The sequence below is a fragment of the Parambassis ranga genome, chromosome 1 (assembly GCF_900634625.1).
Source record: "Parambassis ranga chromosome 1, fParRan2.1, whole genome shotgun sequence".
In the NCBI taxonomy this organism is placed as follows: domain Eukaryota; kingdom Metazoa; phylum Chordata; class Actinopteri; family Ambassidae; genus Parambassis; species Parambassis ranga.
This window is the reverse complement of record NC_041022.1, coordinates 3,145,636-3,164,773: the sequence shown is the minus strand read 5'-3', so window position 1 is coordinate 3,164,773 and position 19,138 is coordinate 3,145,636. Positions and strand designations below refer to the sequence as shown.

Here is a 19,138-nt window from a genome sequence, read left to right as displayed (position 1 = left end):
CTCGTTGAAGGGCTCTCTCAGACTCCCATGTTAAAAAAATGACACCGAAATTGCTTAATATTTGAAAAATTATAATTTTTTGACCCGGAATGTCCTGTGTGAGATGAACATTTTGATAATTGAATGGCTGAAATCGGTCAATGTATGCTGAAGATACGCTGCGCCACAAAACGTACGGAAGAATAAGAAGAAGAAGAAGAAAGAGGGTGAAGAGCTGCTGCTAGGCAACAATCAAACTAATAAAATAGAGTACAAAAGAATAAAATACGCAGTTTTACAAAATCCAAATTTTATGTAATGACATTAATAAAACCTTAAAGTGTGTTTGGATCTACATGTTTTTCATTGTGGATTTTAATTTCAGCAGCCGGCTGTTCACCCTCCGTCCAGCAGGGGGCGCCACATCAAACCCTCTGCCTACGTGGAGGAGGCAGACAACCAAACAGCCTGAAGAAGAAGAGACACATTTCGTTGAACTGTTAGCTGAAAGCTCTGCACTTTGTTGTCCGTGAGCCTTTTTTAGAAAATGCCGAGCAGAGTTTGAGTATTTTCCGTTGGTAATATTCGCCCTCGGTGGGTCGGACCTCCCCTTACGGAAAGCAGAGCCGTCAAACGGAAACGGTAATTTTTTAAGGATGTTGCTCCACAGTTGCTAAGTAGGTTAAACCTAAAGCGGCACTTTAGCTGGTTTATCTAAACGGCAACCCTACAAAGTTTATTCTACAGATGCTTTAGTTTCAGTAATAAAATAATCGCTGTCAATATTTATAGTTGTGCTATCTGTTCCCCTCTGGCTATGTAGCTAAATGCGCTGTGCTAGCTGTGAGCTAGCATGCTAATGTTTAGCGAGGTCGCAGGAGAGTGGAGGTATTCACTAACATTTCAACTGATAACAGAGCAGGTGTTTTAAAAGACAATCTGTCGATGCACATCTCATCAATAAATGATACTTTATACCTTTAATTCTGCATATTTTTAAAGTGATGTGAGATTATAACGTAGATTATCTTTGGCCATTTTATGTTCACATTTTTACCTTGATTTTATTAATTAATCATTTAAATTCCAGTCTTGATCCAAGGTTGTCTTTCTATTTCTATAAAATCTATACACCACTCTTTACCTGTTATTCTTTCTTTCAGCTATTTTAAAGGAGGAGATGTACACAAACAGGTCTGAGTACAGCCAGCGATGGCAGCCCAGTGACAGAAGTTCACGGTATGAATATGACGACAGAAGACACAGGGAAGAACATGGCGAGAGGAGGGAAGAAAGGCGTGAGCCTCACAGGGACCGACAGTGGGATTCCCACGTTAAGTACAGCATGGATGGACGAAGAAGTCCGGAGAGGACGAGCAGAAGCAGAGAGTACAGTGACTCGCCTAAGAGGCTGTACAGTAAGGAGCCTTCGAACAGAGACTGGAGAAGAAAGAGCCCGGTGAGGAGGCGCATGTCTTCACCTAGCTGGGATGAAAAGAAACGGCCGAGGTTCGCAGAGGAGGACGAACGTGACTACAGATACAGGAGTGAGCCTCAGGGGAAAACATACAGACAGCTGTCAGACGGTTCTTCACGTGCACACGAACCCAAGGATTACAGAAACACATCACCAAGAGAAGAAGAGTACAACTACAGGAAAACACCTCAGGAGACGCGACACAGGCATCAACATGAAGAGTTTACATACAGGCGCTATGACGACGGTGACGATGATGATGATGATGTAGCGTACCGACAGCAGTCTGGGTGCTACGGAGACGGAGACGGTGGTGAAAGGAGCCAGGAGAGAGCACGGTCGCCGGATCACACTACAACAGTTAGTCAGGATTTACACTCTGTGTAGATGTTGGTGTACAAAGTTTAATCTCTAATCTCCCTTATGGTCTTTTTTTATGGTAAACAGAGTTATAGCACATCCAGAAGGAGGACTGACAGCCCGTCTACCTCCTCCATGTATGAGGACGCTCATCACAACAGGACTCTGCTGAATGGATCGAGTGGACAGGTGGGTACAGTTCACGTTTTCATGGTGGAAACCAGTTCGCCTCCATTAACACACTGGTTCCTGTTAGTTTTAGGTTGTTTATCAGATGAAGAGTAAAAACAGCTCCGGTGAATGAACAGGTGTGTTAGGAAGCCACTTGGAGGAGTTATGAAACATCTTCGGGGAATTCAAATAAGTCCTGAACAAGAATCACCGCAGACGTTATATTACACATATTGGCTGGGATTTTTTTCTCAGATTGACATGGCACGATGTCTGCCGTTCAAGGTTTGTGAGGGCCAGAAAGCATTTTTCTGTTAGTAAGATTACGGCCAGATACAATCAGATCTACACTGATACTCACAACACAATAGACAATAGCCCAGATGATTCAGATTTGATGGCAACAACATCTTACACACCTGTCAAACTTCATAAACTCTGTGTGTTTCCCGTCAGTCTTTTGAAAGTGACATCACCGCCCAGAGTGTCAGTGTGTCTGAGGACAAGTTTTCCAAGGGCTTCCAGCGTTTCCTCGATGTGCTCAACAAAGGCGTGAACGTCGACTTTTTGACCAAGATAGTGACTCAGAGCTCTGCAGGAGTCAACAGTCGGCCCCGATCCCCCGGGCCTCACCCGAACCCTGCAGAGCGTCCGTGGCCTGAGAGGCAACAGGGAAGCCACCACGAGAACCACTGCTGGGGCAAGAGTGAGGGATCCCAAAGGCCCGTGTCTCCACAGCCTCGTCACAGGTCGCTCAGTCCGCAGCAGGTCTGTCTGTCTGAAGGAAGGCCTCTGCAGAGAAGCAATGACAGGCAGAGCCTGTTTGACAGCAGGTCTCCACCGTTGGCGGTGGAAACGATGACGCTGACAGCAGAGGATGAGCACAAGTGCAGGCAGATGCAGGACGTCTTACAGGCCATTGGACTGGACTTAGGATTTGAAGAGCTCGGGCAAATGTCACATCGAATCCAGGAGCGGCTGTACGGGAAGAGGGACGGCGACTGGGGGCACAAAACGAGTCAGGAAAGTGGAACACGGCGAGCGTTTTCTCCCAAACGGCAAAGTAGTTCCTCATCAGGTCGATCAAGTTTCAGCCCTTTACCCCGGGACTATTACACAAATAAAGACTCACATAGTGCTCAGAGGGACACAGAGGGGCATCAAGAACAGGTGTCTGAGGTGTTCGACCAGAGCAGCAGCTCTTTACAGGACACTGAGACACGCGACGCTAACGCCGAGGAGCGTGCAGCTGCGTTACAAGCCTTTTCTCCAGACTCAGCGTACACTGTGTCCGAACCTCCTCCTGCTCCTGCCATGCCAACATACTCCCCTGTCAGCCATTTACCGCTTCAGTACCAAGGTCTGCCCCCACCCATACCCCCAGCTCTTCCTCCAGCGCTGTCTTCATCGCTCCCTCCAGTCCTTCCTCCAGCCCTGCCTGCTCTGTGGCCCCCTCACATCGGACCCAGGATTTTCCTGCCTCACGGCCCTCCTATCTTCCCCTACCCCGGAGTGCGACCTCTGAACATTTTACCCAACATGCTCGCTCAGAGGAACCTTCTCCCTCCACACATGAATAATCCACCTTTCAACCTGCCGGGCGTGAACGCCATCCAACCCCTGAACACTCAACAGAAATCCAAACAGCTGTCGAGGCCCAGATGTTTGCAGGTTATTGAAACCAAGCAGCCCGGATGAAGTCTGAGCCGCTCGACCTTCTGGGACATGGTTTTGAACTCTTTCATTCAGCCTGATCAGAAGCAAATGACAAACCTACAGGTGGTGTCACCTATAGATGGTGTCCCATTCCCACCCCGTCAGTATTCTGGATTTTGTTTTGTATCGGTTTGAAACCGCTGTATGTCCATTTACAGGCAGTCAAACCTGGACTTGTTGTGACTTTCTGTAGGAGTCCTTCTCAAGAAAAATGCCGTGGCTACAAAACACTGAGGCTTCTGCTGGTGTAGATTCTGTTTCTGTTTGCAGATGTATAAATATATTAACTGCATCACATTAAACATAGTTATTTAAAGTAAACAATGAGGAAGAGTTGTTTCATTACATTAATGTGCAGGAAAATGTTTCATCGAATGAGTTTCAGAGTCCTGGTCAGTTTCTGAGTGACACTTGAATGGGACATAATGAGACTAGCATGAACGGAGGGGTAAAAGACGACTGAGTGGAACAGCTGTGTGTAAGTTTAAAAAAAACTACAAGTACAACCCCATAGAAAGGAGAAACAAAAGGTCATGTTGCTGCAGTGGTTCTCTCTCATTATTGGTTCTCTTCACGAATTTGACTGTATTGCTAAGATGTTAGCCTCCTCTGTAGCCTCATTTTTCCCCCCTGGTCTCCCTGACCCTTCTCCAGGTTTAGTCAGTCTTGTTTTCTTCACAAGATTTCCTGCTGTGTCCATCTTTAAAACTGTGCTCACCATCCACTCTCTTTTTCAGTTTGAAACACCTTTATCGTTCACAGCCGTACAACAATTTAAGCTCTGAGCTGAACTCTCTCACCACGAGTGGCCTGAGTAGGAGCGCCTACCTTTTAACCTTTGCTGTTATTTTTTCTGCACAAAATAAATCATTTGTGTCAGTAGGACTGGTTTTATTCATTGGAATGTTGTGCGTACTTTACTTTTATAAGATAAAGTAAAAATATTACATTTACAAAAACATATTTGGGCGGATCATATATGTTTTGGACATCATGGTGCGGGCCGGATTTGAGTTTGTTCTGTGTAGCTGCAGGTCACCACGGCCTCCTGTTTTTATCCCTGCAGTGCCGGTCCTCCGTCCGGCAGGGGGCGCCGCTCACAGCGCCCCGTGATCAGCGCCGCAGAACCTGAAAGTGTAGCCTGGTGTCATCTATTCTGCAATGGAGGCTTTTTTTAATTTAAATTACGGCTCTGTTTCATATCTGAGACAAATTAATGTCATTTTTTAACTTTCGTCAGGCGGTCAGAAAAACATCTTCTCCGCGACGTGACAGAAGAAGAAGGTTTTTTGAGCAGAAATAGTAGGTAAACAGTGCGTTAGCCGCTATGCTAGTCTATATATATAAACACGATAAAGCTAGTTTTCCTATAGTGTTTCCTCCAATAATGACAGCTTTATAGTGTAACTTAGTTTTGGTGTGTGACGTGTTTATTATGCAAGCTAATGCTAATATTTTAGCTAGCAGTTGTGGGCTTGTTGAACAGAAAAAGCTTTTAACATTGTGTTATTTAAGGAGACACTGTGTTGTGTAGTTAACCCACATTTATCTCTCCACCCTGCTCCACAGACTTCATAAGGAGACTGTACAATGAATCCACATGAGTGGTTATATGCTATAGAAAGGCTGCAGAGACATGTGGACCCACACCTGCAGACTGCTGGATTTAACAGCAACAGTGACTGGGACACTTACTGTCGATACTCAACACCCACTGAGTTTGAGCCGCATAACAGCAGCACAGGATGGGAAGATCCCCCCTCTGAGGAGGTTTACAGTCAGGACGCAGAGGACCCGGACGGAGAGCCCCTGGAGACGGCTGAGGAAGAGGAGGAGCTGGAGAGTAAGATGGAAAGGCTCAGAGAGATCGAGGAACAGATCCTGCATAAGAAAGCAGCCCTCGTCATAAAGACTATCGGACTGTTTGCAAACGATACGACATCGCCCACAAGTGTTTCCTGTGATGAGCAGACAGATGGGACTCTCAGAGACAGAGTGAGGACGATCTTACTACAACATCCTCACAGCTTCCTCTCACAGGTGAAAACGTTGACTTTGACTGTTTATTTTCAGTTTGTAGCAACTCTCCAGCAAACACACTGCTTTTTGTCTCCTTTAAGGTTCAGGACCGGTCACCTCAGGAGAGGAGGAGCTCATCCAGACTACAGGCGCCCCATCCCCTGCAGCTCAGAGTCAAGGCACTAATGAAGCAGAGATGTAGTGACCCCCATGGTCTACCAGTCAACTGTGAGCAGGTCAGTAAGACTGTTGGGATTTTCTATAATGCTTCATAAGTGCATACTAATAAAACACAATAATATCAGAAAATAGACAGACGTAAAGAAGAGCTACTGTAACACAGAAAGCTGAAACCACACAGGCTCAAAAATACATGCTCCATTTAAGTCCTGGTAGAAAACCCGGACATCCAGGATTTCAGTCAATAATGTATATTTTAAAAAGTGGTTGTTCTTCCTCACCCTTCACTATGTGCTGGACATACAGTGAAATTGTGTTACTCTCAACTCCACAACATATAACTAAGAACCCAAGCATAAAGAATAAATATAAGGTGTAAAAATGTACCTACAATGAGGCACACACAAAATACAAGGCACAAAAATGAAGGGAACTGTGCAGCAAGAGTGCAAAGGATGGTAATAGTGCAAGTTGACATAGATGTAAACTAAGAACTTATTAGCAGCTTATATGAGACCGGTATGAACTGACTATGGTGCAGAGAGAATGCACAGGGGTAAAGTGGCTGGTGGCTGGACAGCAGGGAGAGAGTTCAGCTTCCTGACAGCCTGGTGGATGAAGCTGTCCCTCAGTCTGCTGGTCCTGGCCCGGAGGCTGCGCAGCCTCTTTCCTGATGGCAGCAGACTGAAGAAGCGGTGTGAAGGGTGGGTGGGGTCTCCTGTGATGCGGAGGGCCTTTTCGGGTGAGACGGCTGTCGTAGAGGTCTTGGAGGGAGGGGAGAGGGACGCCGATGATCCTCTCAGCTGCTGTCACTATGCGATGAAGCGCCTTCCTGCAGGTGGCGGTGCAGGCTCCGTACGACACAGTGATGCAGCTGGACAGGATGCTCTCAGCAGCACCTCTTTAGGAGGGGCAGAAAAAAATATCTGGAGAAGCAGTGTGACCCAAAAAGCAGACATTGTATCATGACCGATGTTGTAATGTTCTCTTTGTATCTGATCTCACTCAGGGCCCTGATGTCACACCAAGTTCCTCCATGTTCCTCGATGTTCCTCCACAAGCAAAGAAGGAGAACAGCCAGCATCAGGGCTTCCAGCGCTTCCTCAGCGTGCTAAACAAAGGAGTGGACATCGACATGCTCAGCAGAATTCTCAATGATGACAGAGAGGACCCTCCATCGTGTCAGGAGATCATGAACAGTCAGTCCAGTGAGGCTTTGTTGCCTGACCACAGCACAGAGATAAAGACTGAGCCGCCCAGTCGAGAGCCGAACATCATCGAGAGGCCCAGCGCTGAGGAAAAGAAGGGCAAACGAAGACCGCGTCCTCGATCTAAGTCTCCGCAGGTAGTGAAGAAGAGAAAAGAGGAAGAAGCACAGCCAAAGGTGGATGAGCGGCAGGAACAGCTGCAGAATGTTCTCAAATCTCTGGGATTGAGTCTGGAGGTGGAAGAAATGAGCAAACTAGCAGACCGCACTCAAGAGAGGCTGTACGGGAAGAAGAACGAAGGATGGCCGAGCACAGACGGCTCAGTGGAGCAGGAGAGGGAGAAGAGGCGCTCCCACATCGAACACAGTAAATCCTTCTCCTCCTCTTCCTCCTCCTCATCCTCCTCCTGCTCCTCCTGCTCCTCATCCCGCTCTTCTTCATCCTCCTCCTCCTCAAGATCCACCTCTAGGAGTCGCAGTCCAAGCCCTTCACGGCGTCGCCGCTCTCATAGCAGGGACTCCAAACCAAACTGTGAGCGCAGGGGTCCTGCAGAACAGAGGAGTGGACACAGAGCACAGAGACTCACAGACGCAACGGACTCTGAACAAACTTATCAGCATCCTTATCTACAGAACCAAGCTCTTCCTCATCACTCTGCTGCCTCTGTGTACCCAGATTACAGTTTGTCTCAGTACCCCTGTTACCCCAACCCCCACAGCGCCTCCTACAATGCTTCTACGTACTCCTACTGGACATACACTATCAATCCTGGCGGATATTCGTACCCACACCATGTCTTTCCTGGCACCGTGGCCCCATCTGATGCAATTTATCCTTATCCCACAGCTTTTCATGACAACATCAGTTCTGGAGTTCATCCAGACCTGTGCAAGAGCGAAGGTCAAACCGGATCGGCTTCTGGTTCACGCTCCCTGACAGTCATCAACCCAGAGCTGATCAACCGCCAGATCTGTCAGAGGAAACCTTTCCAAAATAACCCAACACAACATAAAGCTCTGAATAGAGCTCTGAATAAAAAGAAAGGCCCGGTGAAGGCAGCAAAACAGGCGACACGTGCTGAACAGGGGAAGAAGAAGAAGAAAAAGAAAAATAAGGGGAAGAAGAAGAAGAAGAAGAAGAAACAGTTCACACAGCTGAAGAAGAAGAAACCGCAGCTAGGAATGAGGAAGCCACCACGAAAGGAGGAGACAAAGCAGCCACAGAAATGGCCGCTGACAGAGGAGGAGACACAGCAGCTGGAGCAGGAGAAATGGCCGCCGACAGAGGAGGAGAAATGGCCGCTGACAGTGAAGGAGAAATGGCCGCTGACAGTGAAGGAGAAACAGCAGCTGGAGGAGGAGAAACGGCCGCTGACAGAGGAGGAGATAAAGGCTAACCTGAGGAAGAAGGTTTGTTGTTTTGATTCTGGTGTGGTGTTTCCATGCAGGACTTTTTATTGTGATTAAAAAAAATAAAATGAACCCACAGCTCGACAGTCTTCTGTATCAACTCACTTTCCACTTTCTTTCCAGCTTGAAGCCTTTAACCAGAAGATGAAGAAGCTCCCACGCTTTGGTGTCATGCAGCCGGCTCACTCTCTGGCCTCTGAGATCAGTTAAAGTAAGTTCAGTGTGTTCATCATCAGTGTCTGCTGTCGGTGTTCCTCCAGGAACTGGATCTGATACTTAAAGACGACAGAGCCTCTAAGTTATGGGACGAGCTGCCTGAGAAAACCAGATCAGCTCATTCAGTAAACTTGAATATCTACTTTAAATATAAAGTATTTGTATCTGTTGAATAATCTCTGCAGCTGACACTGAGCGGCGTGGTGATATAAACACAGCTGTGTGTGTGTGTCTTCTCTTTTTTACCCAGAGTTCTGTGGACGGTGGATTGTCTTCTACCTGAACCTGGTTCCATTCATGCAGTTCAGTGTTACTGCATCATTTAGAGTTTCACTTCCTCCTTTCTACTGAATCATCTTGAAACATCATCAGAGTATTTTGTTTTGTTTTATTCATTTAATCTCTGCAGTTCTTTGTAGCTGTACATATGTGATTATAAAATATATATTTTGTAGACTGTGTTATTGAGTTATTAACAAACTCAATGAAACAATATTTTATAATGTTTCAGCCTGTAGAAGAAGTTACAGTCACCACAACTGGCTGTTTACACACAGTAAAGACGTCTTTGCAAACTGCGAACTGTTGTCACTCTCATTGTGATGGTCGTGGATGATGCAGTGATGGTCGTGGATGATGCAGTGATGGTTGGTTGGTTGTTATTTGGTGGATTAACTGTACTAATATGAAACTGTTCCATTTGTTTTGTATAACATTTATTCATCTGAAATGGTAACACACTTTACAGACACACACCAGTGGACTCAGTGCATCGTTCACCAGATCATGGAATAAAATCACTGAAGCTAATACGACTTCTCTGACTAACAGAAAACAAAACAAAAGCAAAAGCCTCCAAATAAATTACTCAGTCAGCCACGTCCACCTGACCCAGCAGCACCGGGCACTCCTATAAACACTTAAAGTTCATCTTTCTCCTCTCCTTGACAGTAGCAGGCCGACCTCTGGCTGTTCATGTAGGGTCTGCAGCCCAGAGTCCACACCGTGTTGAACAAGGTGTCCGCCACTGTCTCACATGCTGAGGAGAGAGGAAGAAGAGGCAGAAAGATGAAGGACAGTCGGTGAAGATCTCAGTAAAAGAAATGGTCGACGGGTCACCGACCTTCCACTTTGGACACGAAGCCCAGACTCTTCTTCAGGTCGGAGCAGATGCTGTGGAGGCACCAGCGGAACTTGGAGTCGCAGCGGTATTTGTTGGAGCCGCAGGTGTCGTAACACATGTCCAGCTGATTGCAGCACTTGGTCATGGCGGGGATGCCCATGTCCATCTGACACAGCAGAGGAGGCCATTAGTGCATCAGCTCTCTAATATAGCGACAGTGGTTTATGATGTTTGTGATGGAGCTGATCCTGGATTTCAGGGATCAGTTTCACATCACTGATCTCTCACATGCTGTTAGCCAAAAAATCTTGTTTGGCTAAATTTAAATTTGTTTAAAATTTGTAAAGCAAGACTTGTGTTTTACTTAATTTCATACATGTTTCTCTAATTTTTTAAAAAGTTTGTCCGAACTCTGTGATTCTTTTACAGTTACCGAGGACGGGAGATCCAACTTTTGATCTGAGTATTAAAAGATTATTCCAGTATTGATAATGAACAGAGGAACAGAAGAAGAAGCTCACCCCTTCTGGAACAGGAAGACCAAAGAAGTAGGAGCTGCATCCATTAGGTTCGGGCATCTGGTAGCCCGGACGAGGAAGAGGAGCTTTACCTGGACAACAGAAAGATAAAGAACAAGGTTTTCTCGTTTGGTATCTGACACATTTGTCAGTCTGTCCTCTCACACACAGGCCACAGTCCATCTCCAACCTCACCCAGATAACAGCCGTGATAAGTGGAATCATTTACAACTAATTAACAGCCTGACTAAGAACTACTACCAGAGCATTGATTACGCTGTTGATCAGTTTTAGAGTGTCGTCTGCAAAGAGAAGTGTGAGGAGAGGTGAAGGTAGCCAAGATCATGTGTGGCTAAGTATATCTGTGACAACAAAGTGGTGTGTGTGAAGATGTGGCGTCAACATTCTGGACATAAACGAGGCAGAACAGGAAGATATGTTCAGTTGATAAAGCTTGAATGGTGCAGTGTGGATAAAGAATGGGAGGCAGAGTTTTCTTCTTAGTTGAACTTTAAAAAAAAAAAACATCCTCTGGATCATTTCTGCTGTGAGAGACCGTCTGTTTCATGGCCTCTGAGACTCTCCTCTGTCTTTTTCATTCATACATTTGTGACACTTACCGTATCTGCAGCGGTACTGGCACACACCATCACGTCCACCCATGAACTCCAGCATCGAGTCAAAGTAGCCGCTGACGGCCTCAAAGCTTCCTCTGATGGAGTTCATGCCCCACTCATCGGTCTCATCCTCCGCCTCAGAGGCTTGGTCTGGCTGTGGTGGAGGAGGTGGTGGTGCTGCTGCTGCTGCTGCTGCGGGATCCTCAGCCTCCTGACTGAGAGCACCACGGCTGATCAGGCCCAGCAGGAGCAGCAGGAGGGCAGAGAGAAGAGCCCGACGGGTCATCCTGCAGCTCAGTGTGTGAACAGAGTGAAGAGGAGAAACTCACAGAGGAAGCACTCAGACTGTGTGTGTGACCTGAACTTTGAGCAGGAACGGCCTCGTATGTGGAGGAACAAAGTCCAGCTTCTATCTCGTCTCTGCGGCCTGAGCTGTTATCATTGCTGCTGACGGATGTGTGTGTGTTCACTGCTGATTCAATTACACGCAACCCTTTAATTTCAGGTTTAACAGGTTGGACAGGTTGGTCAAATCAGAGAGCATCAGTCTGTTCCTCCGGTTTCTATCAGCGGCCTGACGAGTGAATCTGATAAGATGACGTTTGTTTTGGGGTTCGAAGCAACGGAAGCTGCCAGGGAGGTGATTGACTGATTGATTGATTGATTGATTGATCTTCATAAAATGGTTATCTAGGTCATACGCCTGTTTCAGACTGTGACTCTCAGACTGAGCCTGCTCTAAAGATTTTAAAATCAAAAGTCTGTTTCTTTCTAACCCATTCTGCAGGTGCTGGGAACAACAACAACAACAAATCAATTAAATCTGGAAATATTTATGAGAATATTAAGTTTAAGATTTACTTAGAATTGACTATATATATATCCTTAGAATATATGGGAATTCACAAGAAAACATTGAATCAAATCATTCAAAAAGTAGAATTATACATTTGCAGTTTAATAATTTGAATTGTTTTCTTGTTCAATATAAACTCATTTAAAAATAGAAACTTAATTCATGTATTATTTAAGGCTACAACCTGATATATTAATAAAAACAGAACGTAAAATGCACCTATTATAACAAAAAAATATATTAAATGTAAACAAAGTAAATCTTGTAAAATGTATTTAATAGTAAATTACCATCTTATCCAAAGGTAAAATAAATGCCAAGTATAATATGAATCAACAGTAAATTAATACTACTCCAATGTAGAGTATTGATGGAGATGTGTATAAATAAGTCATTTTAAGTGGAAAGTAAAATATACAAAGCAAAATGAACACATTTATTATGAATTTTATTATATGAAGTGACATGTTTGTTTGTTATTTGAATGAATTGACTCGCAAAAGGGAAAATCTCTCGTTTCAGTCCTGATATCAACTCAGAGCTGTTGGACAAATAGCCGGGGGGGGTGCCGGAAATGTGTGTGAGTGATCATCTTAAAACGAGTTAATTTCTTTACTTAACTCTCGATAGTTTGAACCCGGGACACTCCCGTTTCTCTGAAAGTCACCACGTACTTCAGACGATGCGGATTTCTACCGCTAGGCGGCCTAAAGTGTCCTGGTCCCCACCCCCGCGTTCTGTTTATAGTTGGTAGGACCCAGGAAGGTGACGTATGAGTTAATCGCGGAAGTAAAGGTAAACGAAGTGATGCCTGAAAGAAACATGTGAGGGACGGCTCAGCGCGGTGTCAGCTGCATCAGCTGTATCACTGGAAGCTTTTTGAACAATTTTGCGTTTATAAAATGCAAATATATTTAGACCGAAACATCTTTTATCTTGTTTAATCCGCGTTACGACGCGCATTTGTTAGCTAGCACACACAGCTAGCACAACAACGCCTGCAGCTAGCTGATCTAAAGATAACTTGTATAAGTTTTATTCATGTCTTTTATAATAAGGTGGAACACACAAAAATAGAATGGCGTTTGCAAACTTGTTCACTAAACTGTGTGCCTCCCGTGACGATATCAGGACTCCCGAACAGCCTGCAGTCACACATCGGTATGACACGATGCGTTTATCGCGGCTAACGTTCAGACTTTGTGGCTCCTCTGGATCCTCACTCATGGATTTTGTTTTATAGCAACAATACTGAGGATGGAGCAAGAGGCACGAAGAGGAAAACAGAAGCTGAGCAGGCGGGTTTTCACAAGGTCAGCCTGTGTTTTAAACTGACTGATCAGCCACAACCACCTGTGTAAACACATATAATAAATATATGAATAAAACTACACATATGTACTGTATATAGAGACATTTTCTGATAAGCATGAACAAAGATTAGACATATTGACAGATGAAATAATAAACCAGAACTTGAATGTTTGTTATTGTTTAGAATTGTGTTTTATTTTAATACTTGCTGTTTTACCTTATTTTTATATTTCTAACCTGTTTCTGAGTATGTTTAGGGCTTAATAAAGTGTTTCTGATTCGGAAAATATTCATATTTGAGCTTATTTTATCTTAATTAATGCTAAAATGTTGTGTCTGTATTTTAAAGTTTGCAGATTTGTGATTAGGTTCAAGGTTAAAAAGTTCTAAGCTGACGTGCCTTTCCTTAAATTTTATTCCCCGCCATTTTTTTTTTCCACAGAAGCGTCATAACCAAGGTCAGCTGTCTTTCAATAAACACCACCGCACACAGAGCGCTGATGGAGAGAGTGCACCTGGCTACAACAAGAAAGTTTTTCACTATGAAAACGAAGGCCACAAGGCCGGATGTCACAAAGGTCAGAATAACAAAAACATACACAACTGTAAAGTGAAAAAACAACGACACCCAGAGGGGCGGAGAAACTGGCATCAGAGGACGGAGAGGGGGAGACATGCTCGCGGCGACGGAGGCCGCTATAAAAAACCCTTCGATGATGCGCGGGTAAGAAGCCGCCGGCTGCTTTGAATATTCAGTTATTCTGTCATCTCACTCTTCTCTTCATTGTTCCTTTCAGGATGTGAAACACAAGCGTACATTTTCCATGACTCAGGAGTTCATGGACCAGAATGCTTTGTTGGTGGATGGACGGCTAATTTGTCGACACTTTGTTTGGGGGCGGTGCCACAAGGCAGGTCACACCACAGCATCCCCAGGTCCCTTCGCCCGCCTGCAGCGCCTCTAATGTTCCTTCCGTTTGTGTGTTTGCAGGCTGACGAATGCCAGCTGGAGCACATTCAGGGTTACAACGGTCTCCTCAAAGAGGTCTGCAAATTTTACGTCCAGGAATGCTGCACTAAAGGGGAGAGCTGCCCATACATGCACAATATCCTTTTGCTTCTGCAGTCTGTGTGTCTTCCTGTCATAAACAACATCTCACCGTGCTGAAAAGTTCCTTTACCAAGCTGCACAGTCCTTCCCATGCAAGTTCTACCACAGTACAGGAAAATGTTTTCAGGGCGATGATTGCAGGTTTTCCCATGAGCCGCTTACTGAGCTCACTAAACAGCTGCTGGACCAGGTGTGTGTGTGTGAGAGAAACTGTTTTACATTCATTGCTGTGTCCTGACATTGAAATTAAATGCATCACGTCTCCTCGTTACAGGCATTAAAACGGAGTGAGCTCTGTGAAGTCGCTAAAAAAGGCCAACAGGAGCCTGCAGGACAGCCGGTGGGCACAGACCCAGCGTCAGAAGTTAAAGAAGCAAAGCTGACCCCTGATTTACTGCTACAACCACTCAGGTATGAGCTGAAACCTGTGCCTCAGTCTGTCATTCTTTGAACAGTGGCGCCCCTCGCTCCAGCTGCACTTCATAGCTGAATGCTGGACTTTCAGCTGCTTAGACAGAGCAGGGGAATCAGTAAACAGAAGCAAAGTCACCGCACGGCCAGTTTCTTTTAGATGAAAATCATTCGAGAGGAAAGCTCTGGTCCACACATGGACAGAGGGAGAGCTGGATCCAGACTCCATGATCCCCAAAAGAAACAGACGCAGCACAGACACAGAGTCTTATGGTGTAAGCACAGAACAGCTGCTTAAAACAACAACCAGCCCAGTGGATTCTGGGAGTTGCTGTGCTCCTCTTGCTGCTGTATAGACAGTCAAAAAATTTCACTTTAATTCAAACATGTTGCAAACTTGAAATAAACCTTTAACTGGTATTTGTCATTTTTCAGGCCTAACTTTTACAACAGCACAGCGACGTGTGCCGAGCAGGAAACCTGTCAGGCAGAAGAGCAGGAGGAAGCTATCCCACCACAGACGGCATCAGACGGCGCCCAGCCTCGCAGCCCTCCATCAGCCACCCCCAACTCAGAGGAGCTGGTTTGTTACTCGGTGGAGGCCATGCTTGGACCTCAGCTCTCCAGACCATTCTTTAGTTTCTATACAGCTCCTGGAAGTCCATCTCTCTCTGACCCGCAGACTACTTGTGACACCACCCCGAGCGCCCCAAACAAAAGCGAAGCCCCTTACTCTGTGGAGGCTGTCCTCAAGTCCTGTACATCAGTGGAAAAGTCTGCTTTAGGCCAAACATTTCATACTCCTCCTACTACAAAGACTCTATCCTATTATCCTCTAACTCACTCTGAGAAAGTCACCGATCCCCTGCTGCACTCAGAGTACCAGGATGAGAAGAAGTCACTGAAAACCAAAGTTCACAAGGAGAACCTCTCTTCCATACAGCCTTCTGTGGTCACAGAGGCAGAGAAGTCCAAACACAAAGATATGAAGGAAAGCAGGCCTCTGCCTGCTGACGGCACGGCCTCTCTCAGCTCTGACTCACATGCTCTTCTTCCTGTTGGACCCACAGAGTCAAAGCCTTCTGAGCAGACATGTGCTTCTAAACATGTCCCTGCTCAGACCGTCGCCGCACGATCATCGTTTAATTCTTTTCCTTTCTCTGCTCATCATTTGGCAGCAGAAGGACTCGGTGTGGTCGAGCAGCGCTACAAAAAGACACAGTCTGGACTCAACGTGCAAACACAGCGTGTAAAATCAGAGAGGACGTCTGCAGAGCGCAGCAGTAAAATGACAGATACCGGTACTAAGAGACCTTTTCAGAGCCTCTTTGCAGGCCTTATCGCTGATGACCCTGAGACCCCAACACCAGATTCTGCCTCAGACTTCACTGAACCTTCACAGTCTGCAGGTCTCACCAGGAGAGATGCAGATGAAGGTGAACCAAGGAAAACCTCTGGTACGTCCTTCCTCAGCCTTTTTTCAACCCCTCTGAAAGAGACCGCTGCTGCTGCTCCACCTCTGTCACCTGACTCCAGACAAAAAACTTCGAGTTCAGAGCCGTCTCTGCCGCGTCAGGTCAGAACTGGCACCCAAGACAGTCCTCGTCCTGAAAATGATACCCCTGCTGAGGTTCCTGGTCCAGATCCATCTGCAGCTCTGGTTCAGCAGCAGCCCCCGGGCCTCTCATCCCCTGGAGGTAACAACCTGCCACACAGACTAACGAGGAATTCCTGATGAGTTTTATTCCTAACGCCTCGTCCTTTTGTGTTTTGTAGCAGCGAGTTCAGTCCTGAAATCCCTCTTTCTGTGTCTGAGCCCGTACCAAGAGGACGGAGAGCAGCAGAAGTCCTCAGGTATGAAGCTGTTCATTCATTCCTGCTTAAAATGTTTACCAGGGATGCATCAGTCTGACTTTTCGTTCATGTTTTCACTGGCCAGAAGCCTCTGTCATAAAATCAATAATATGTGGCCCGCCAGTGCTGTTGTCCACAGTATGAATTCACCACAAGATGGCAGCAAACGTGGCCAAACTCAAACTCAAAGTGACTCCCACCTGCGTGACTTCTTGCACATTAAAACCTACGTTTTTCGAGCCAGACCTGTCCCATTCACTGCAGCTGAGAGTGCTCAGTGTCTCCGCTCGCATCAGTGGACCCTTGTTTATCGTGGGAGTTACTTTCCCAAGAAATAACCCGCAATAGGGAAAATCCGTGATGTAGTCAGCTTTATGTTTTACAATTATTATAGATGTTATAAGACCCCTGTAAAACCCCTCTTTTCACACTTTTCTCTCTTATTTAAACACGCTCAAAGTACAGGAGACACGGCACGGAGGAGATTGATTGACACTGGTCTAGAACAATGTTTTTATGTCATCTGAGTGAGCTACCAAAATGATTAAGATTAGGAATTATTTTATTAATCCCCGTGGGCAAATGAAGTTGTAGTAGCAGCATATCAAAGAACAATACACACACACACACACAGTAGCAGATCAAAATGAGGATAAATACACAGTCAATGTAACTGAGAAGTTTGAAGTGCGCCTGTGACGATGCTTTAGTTAAGTTAAAGTGTGTTTATTATGTTATAATAATCTCCGTCCTGTAGCTTGTTCTGCCATCCAACCATTCAGTACAGACAGAGGAAACTGCACCAATTCATTGATCAGTACTGATCTGCTTTGCTGCAAAGAGTCTGGGTTTGTTCTGAGTAATGCCAACCGTAATGTTTTGTGAATGACTATACTGTCCTCATGTTAAACATCTTCGGATGCATGTTTTGTGTTTACAAAATATAAAATTGTATTAGAAATGATACTTTGGGGCAGTCGCAGCATGCATGATTCTTAATGCTTAATGTGACACATCAACCTGCGCAGTCTGTCCGTCTGTATGGATTAGTCCACAAGATGCCAAACCATAATATTTCATAAATGAAAAAAATCTGTGTGTAAAAGTGTGTACAGACATTACACTGGTGTAGAGAGATGGCAACGGGCCACTCGCTCAGCCCGGTTGTTGTGGAGGAGCTCACAGCTCAGTGAGAAGTTATTGTTCCTGTTTTTAGACACATAACATGATTGTGAATTGGTTAAAATGTTGATGTTATCGGTCGTGTTCTGCTCCTCAGACTCGACACTCCCACAGATGGTGCAGCAGAAATGTGCCAGAGGACCCACTGACCTCTCTCCGGTCCCCTCACAGGCAGCAGGTGGCTCCACCCTCAGCTGTGCAGGTATGACTGAAGCCCAGGTGAGAAACTCAGCTACACAGCACTTACCATTTAAACTGACGACACCACAGAGGAAGGACTGTGTGTAAACGGGAGCGTGATGGTGACGCCACTCAAGGACCGTTTAAAGACTCAAGACGCTGCTGTGCAGTAGGACGTGTTCTGCCTTTGGTGGTCAATCAAAGCTGCATTTATGCATGGCTATTTTTTTGCACATATAAATTATGTTTTTTTCCATGTGACTACACTTTTTGGGGGGAAGAATAAACAAGATCATTTGGTTATTTGTTTTAAAAATAAAAACAATGTCATCAAACACTATTCGATGCATCCCAGGTGTTAGTTAAATGTTTTATTGGACTACATGTCGTGTATGCAGGAGAATATCTTCTATATTCTCTTTTTAGTTTGCAGCAAATTGATCTGCTTACTTTTGTTTAAAGTGAGTAATGTATAGGAAACATGAACAAGTCAAAACAACAACAATTGTTTACCAAAATAATAAAACACGGTTTATTTTAATGTCATAAGAGCAGCTCAGTCTCCAAAGAAATGAATATTACAATAAAAAAAAAACCTAAATGAATACGCAAGGACCAATGGAACCGCTGCTGTCACCTCTTCTCATATGGAGTATCTAGCTGCCTCTGTCTGCATCGTATGTATGAACTTTGTGAAAGCTTCACAGATGGCCGCTGTTTGCACCTGTCGCTCAAAGAAAAACCAGAAGCTTGTTACATCTCCACAACAACAGAGAAATCCGTTTGTGTTCCTGAGATGGAGAACAAGAACAAAGTTCGTTTCGGCCCGGACATTTCATACTTATATTTGCACGTCACTCACACGGAACACGTTTCGCAGCAGAAACAGAAGTTTATGGAGCCTAAACCAGTTCCACGTTTTCATTTTTGTTTTCAGCCGTGGCTTCCTGAATCCAACAGAGTGGCGATTAGTGGTTGATCATGTTCACAGTAAGCGCACTGTCAGTTGGCCGATGAAAACAAATGCGTCCGCACATTTGTGGAACAGCAAAAAAATGTAAGCGTTGCCTCCAGGTGGACAACAGGAAGAGTGACTCGCCCTGGAAGTGTCAGGCCTGTGATGCGCTCCTCTAGTTTGTGGTGGACAGGAACCTTTTTTTGGCACAAATAGTTTGTGGTGCATTTTATTGTGACACCTGGTTGTGTTGTAAATAGTTAGTAATAGTACTAAAGACGA

The 19,138-nt window shown here is 45.3% G+C and overlaps 3 protein-coding genes across 8 annotated transcripts; 2 read left to right on the top strand and 1 right to left on the bottom strand.

Moving 5' to 3' along the window:
• Nucleotides 1-435: 435 nt before the first annotated feature.
• LOC114432165 (zinc finger protein 318-like) lies at nt 436-9,271 on the top strand. 6 transcript variants are annotated; one of them, XM_028400204.1, is made up of 6 exons: nt 1,907-2,005; nt 5,273-5,743; nt 5,824-5,958; nt 6,912-8,519; nt 8,643-8,730; nt 8,986-9,271. In XM_028400204.1, exons 2-5 carry the CDS (start codon nt 5,294-5,296, stop codon nt 8,727-8,729), a joined length of 2,280 nt encoding a protein of 759 aa, XP_028256005.1. In that variant the 5' UTR covers nt 1,907-2,005; nt 5,273-5,293; the 3' UTR covers nt 8,730; nt 8,986-9,271. The 6 variants fall into 6 exon arrangements, with proteins under 6 accessions (XP_028256237.1, XP_028256168.1, XP_028256084.1 ...); XM_028400120.1 differs by lacking the exon at nt 1,907-2,005 and adding an exon at nt 4,798-5,005; XM_028400045.1 differs by lacking the exon at nt 1,907-2,005 and adding an exon at nt 4,798-5,009.
• A 158-nt stretch (nt 9,272-9,429) lies between these two features.
• Nucleotides 9,430-11,412, bottom strand: LOC114432483 (group XIIB secretory phospholipase A2-like protein). The gene is made up of 4 exons (XM_028400556.1): nt 10,997-11,412; nt 10,380-10,468; nt 9,859-10,024; nt 9,430-9,774 (listed from the first exon to the last, which is right to left on the bottom strand). The coding sequence occupies exons 1-4, from the start codon at nt 11,277-11,279 to the stop codon at nt 9,656-9,658; spliced, it is 657 nt and encodes a 218-aa protein (XP_028256357.1). The 5' UTR covers nt 11,280-11,412; the 3' UTR covers nt 9,430-9,655.
• Nucleotides 11,413-11,430: 18 nt separating this feature from the next.
• Nucleotides 11,431-19,135, top strand: LOC114431928 (uncharacterized). Its single transcript, XM_028399647.1, has 11 exons — nt 11,431-11,633; nt 12,908-13,010; nt 13,093-13,162; nt 13,606-13,887; nt 13,961-14,074; nt 14,155-14,269; nt 14,355-14,464; nt 14,549-14,685; nt 15,121-16,382; nt 16,462-16,539; nt 17,819-19,135. Exons 2-11 carry the CDS (start codon nt 12,928-12,930, stop codon nt 18,007-18,009), a joined length of 2,442 nt encoding a protein of 813 aa, XP_028255448.1. The 5' UTR covers nt 11,431-11,633; nt 12,908-12,927; the 3' UTR covers nt 18,010-19,135.
• The last annotated feature ends 3 nt before the right edge of the window (nt 19,136-19,138 follow it).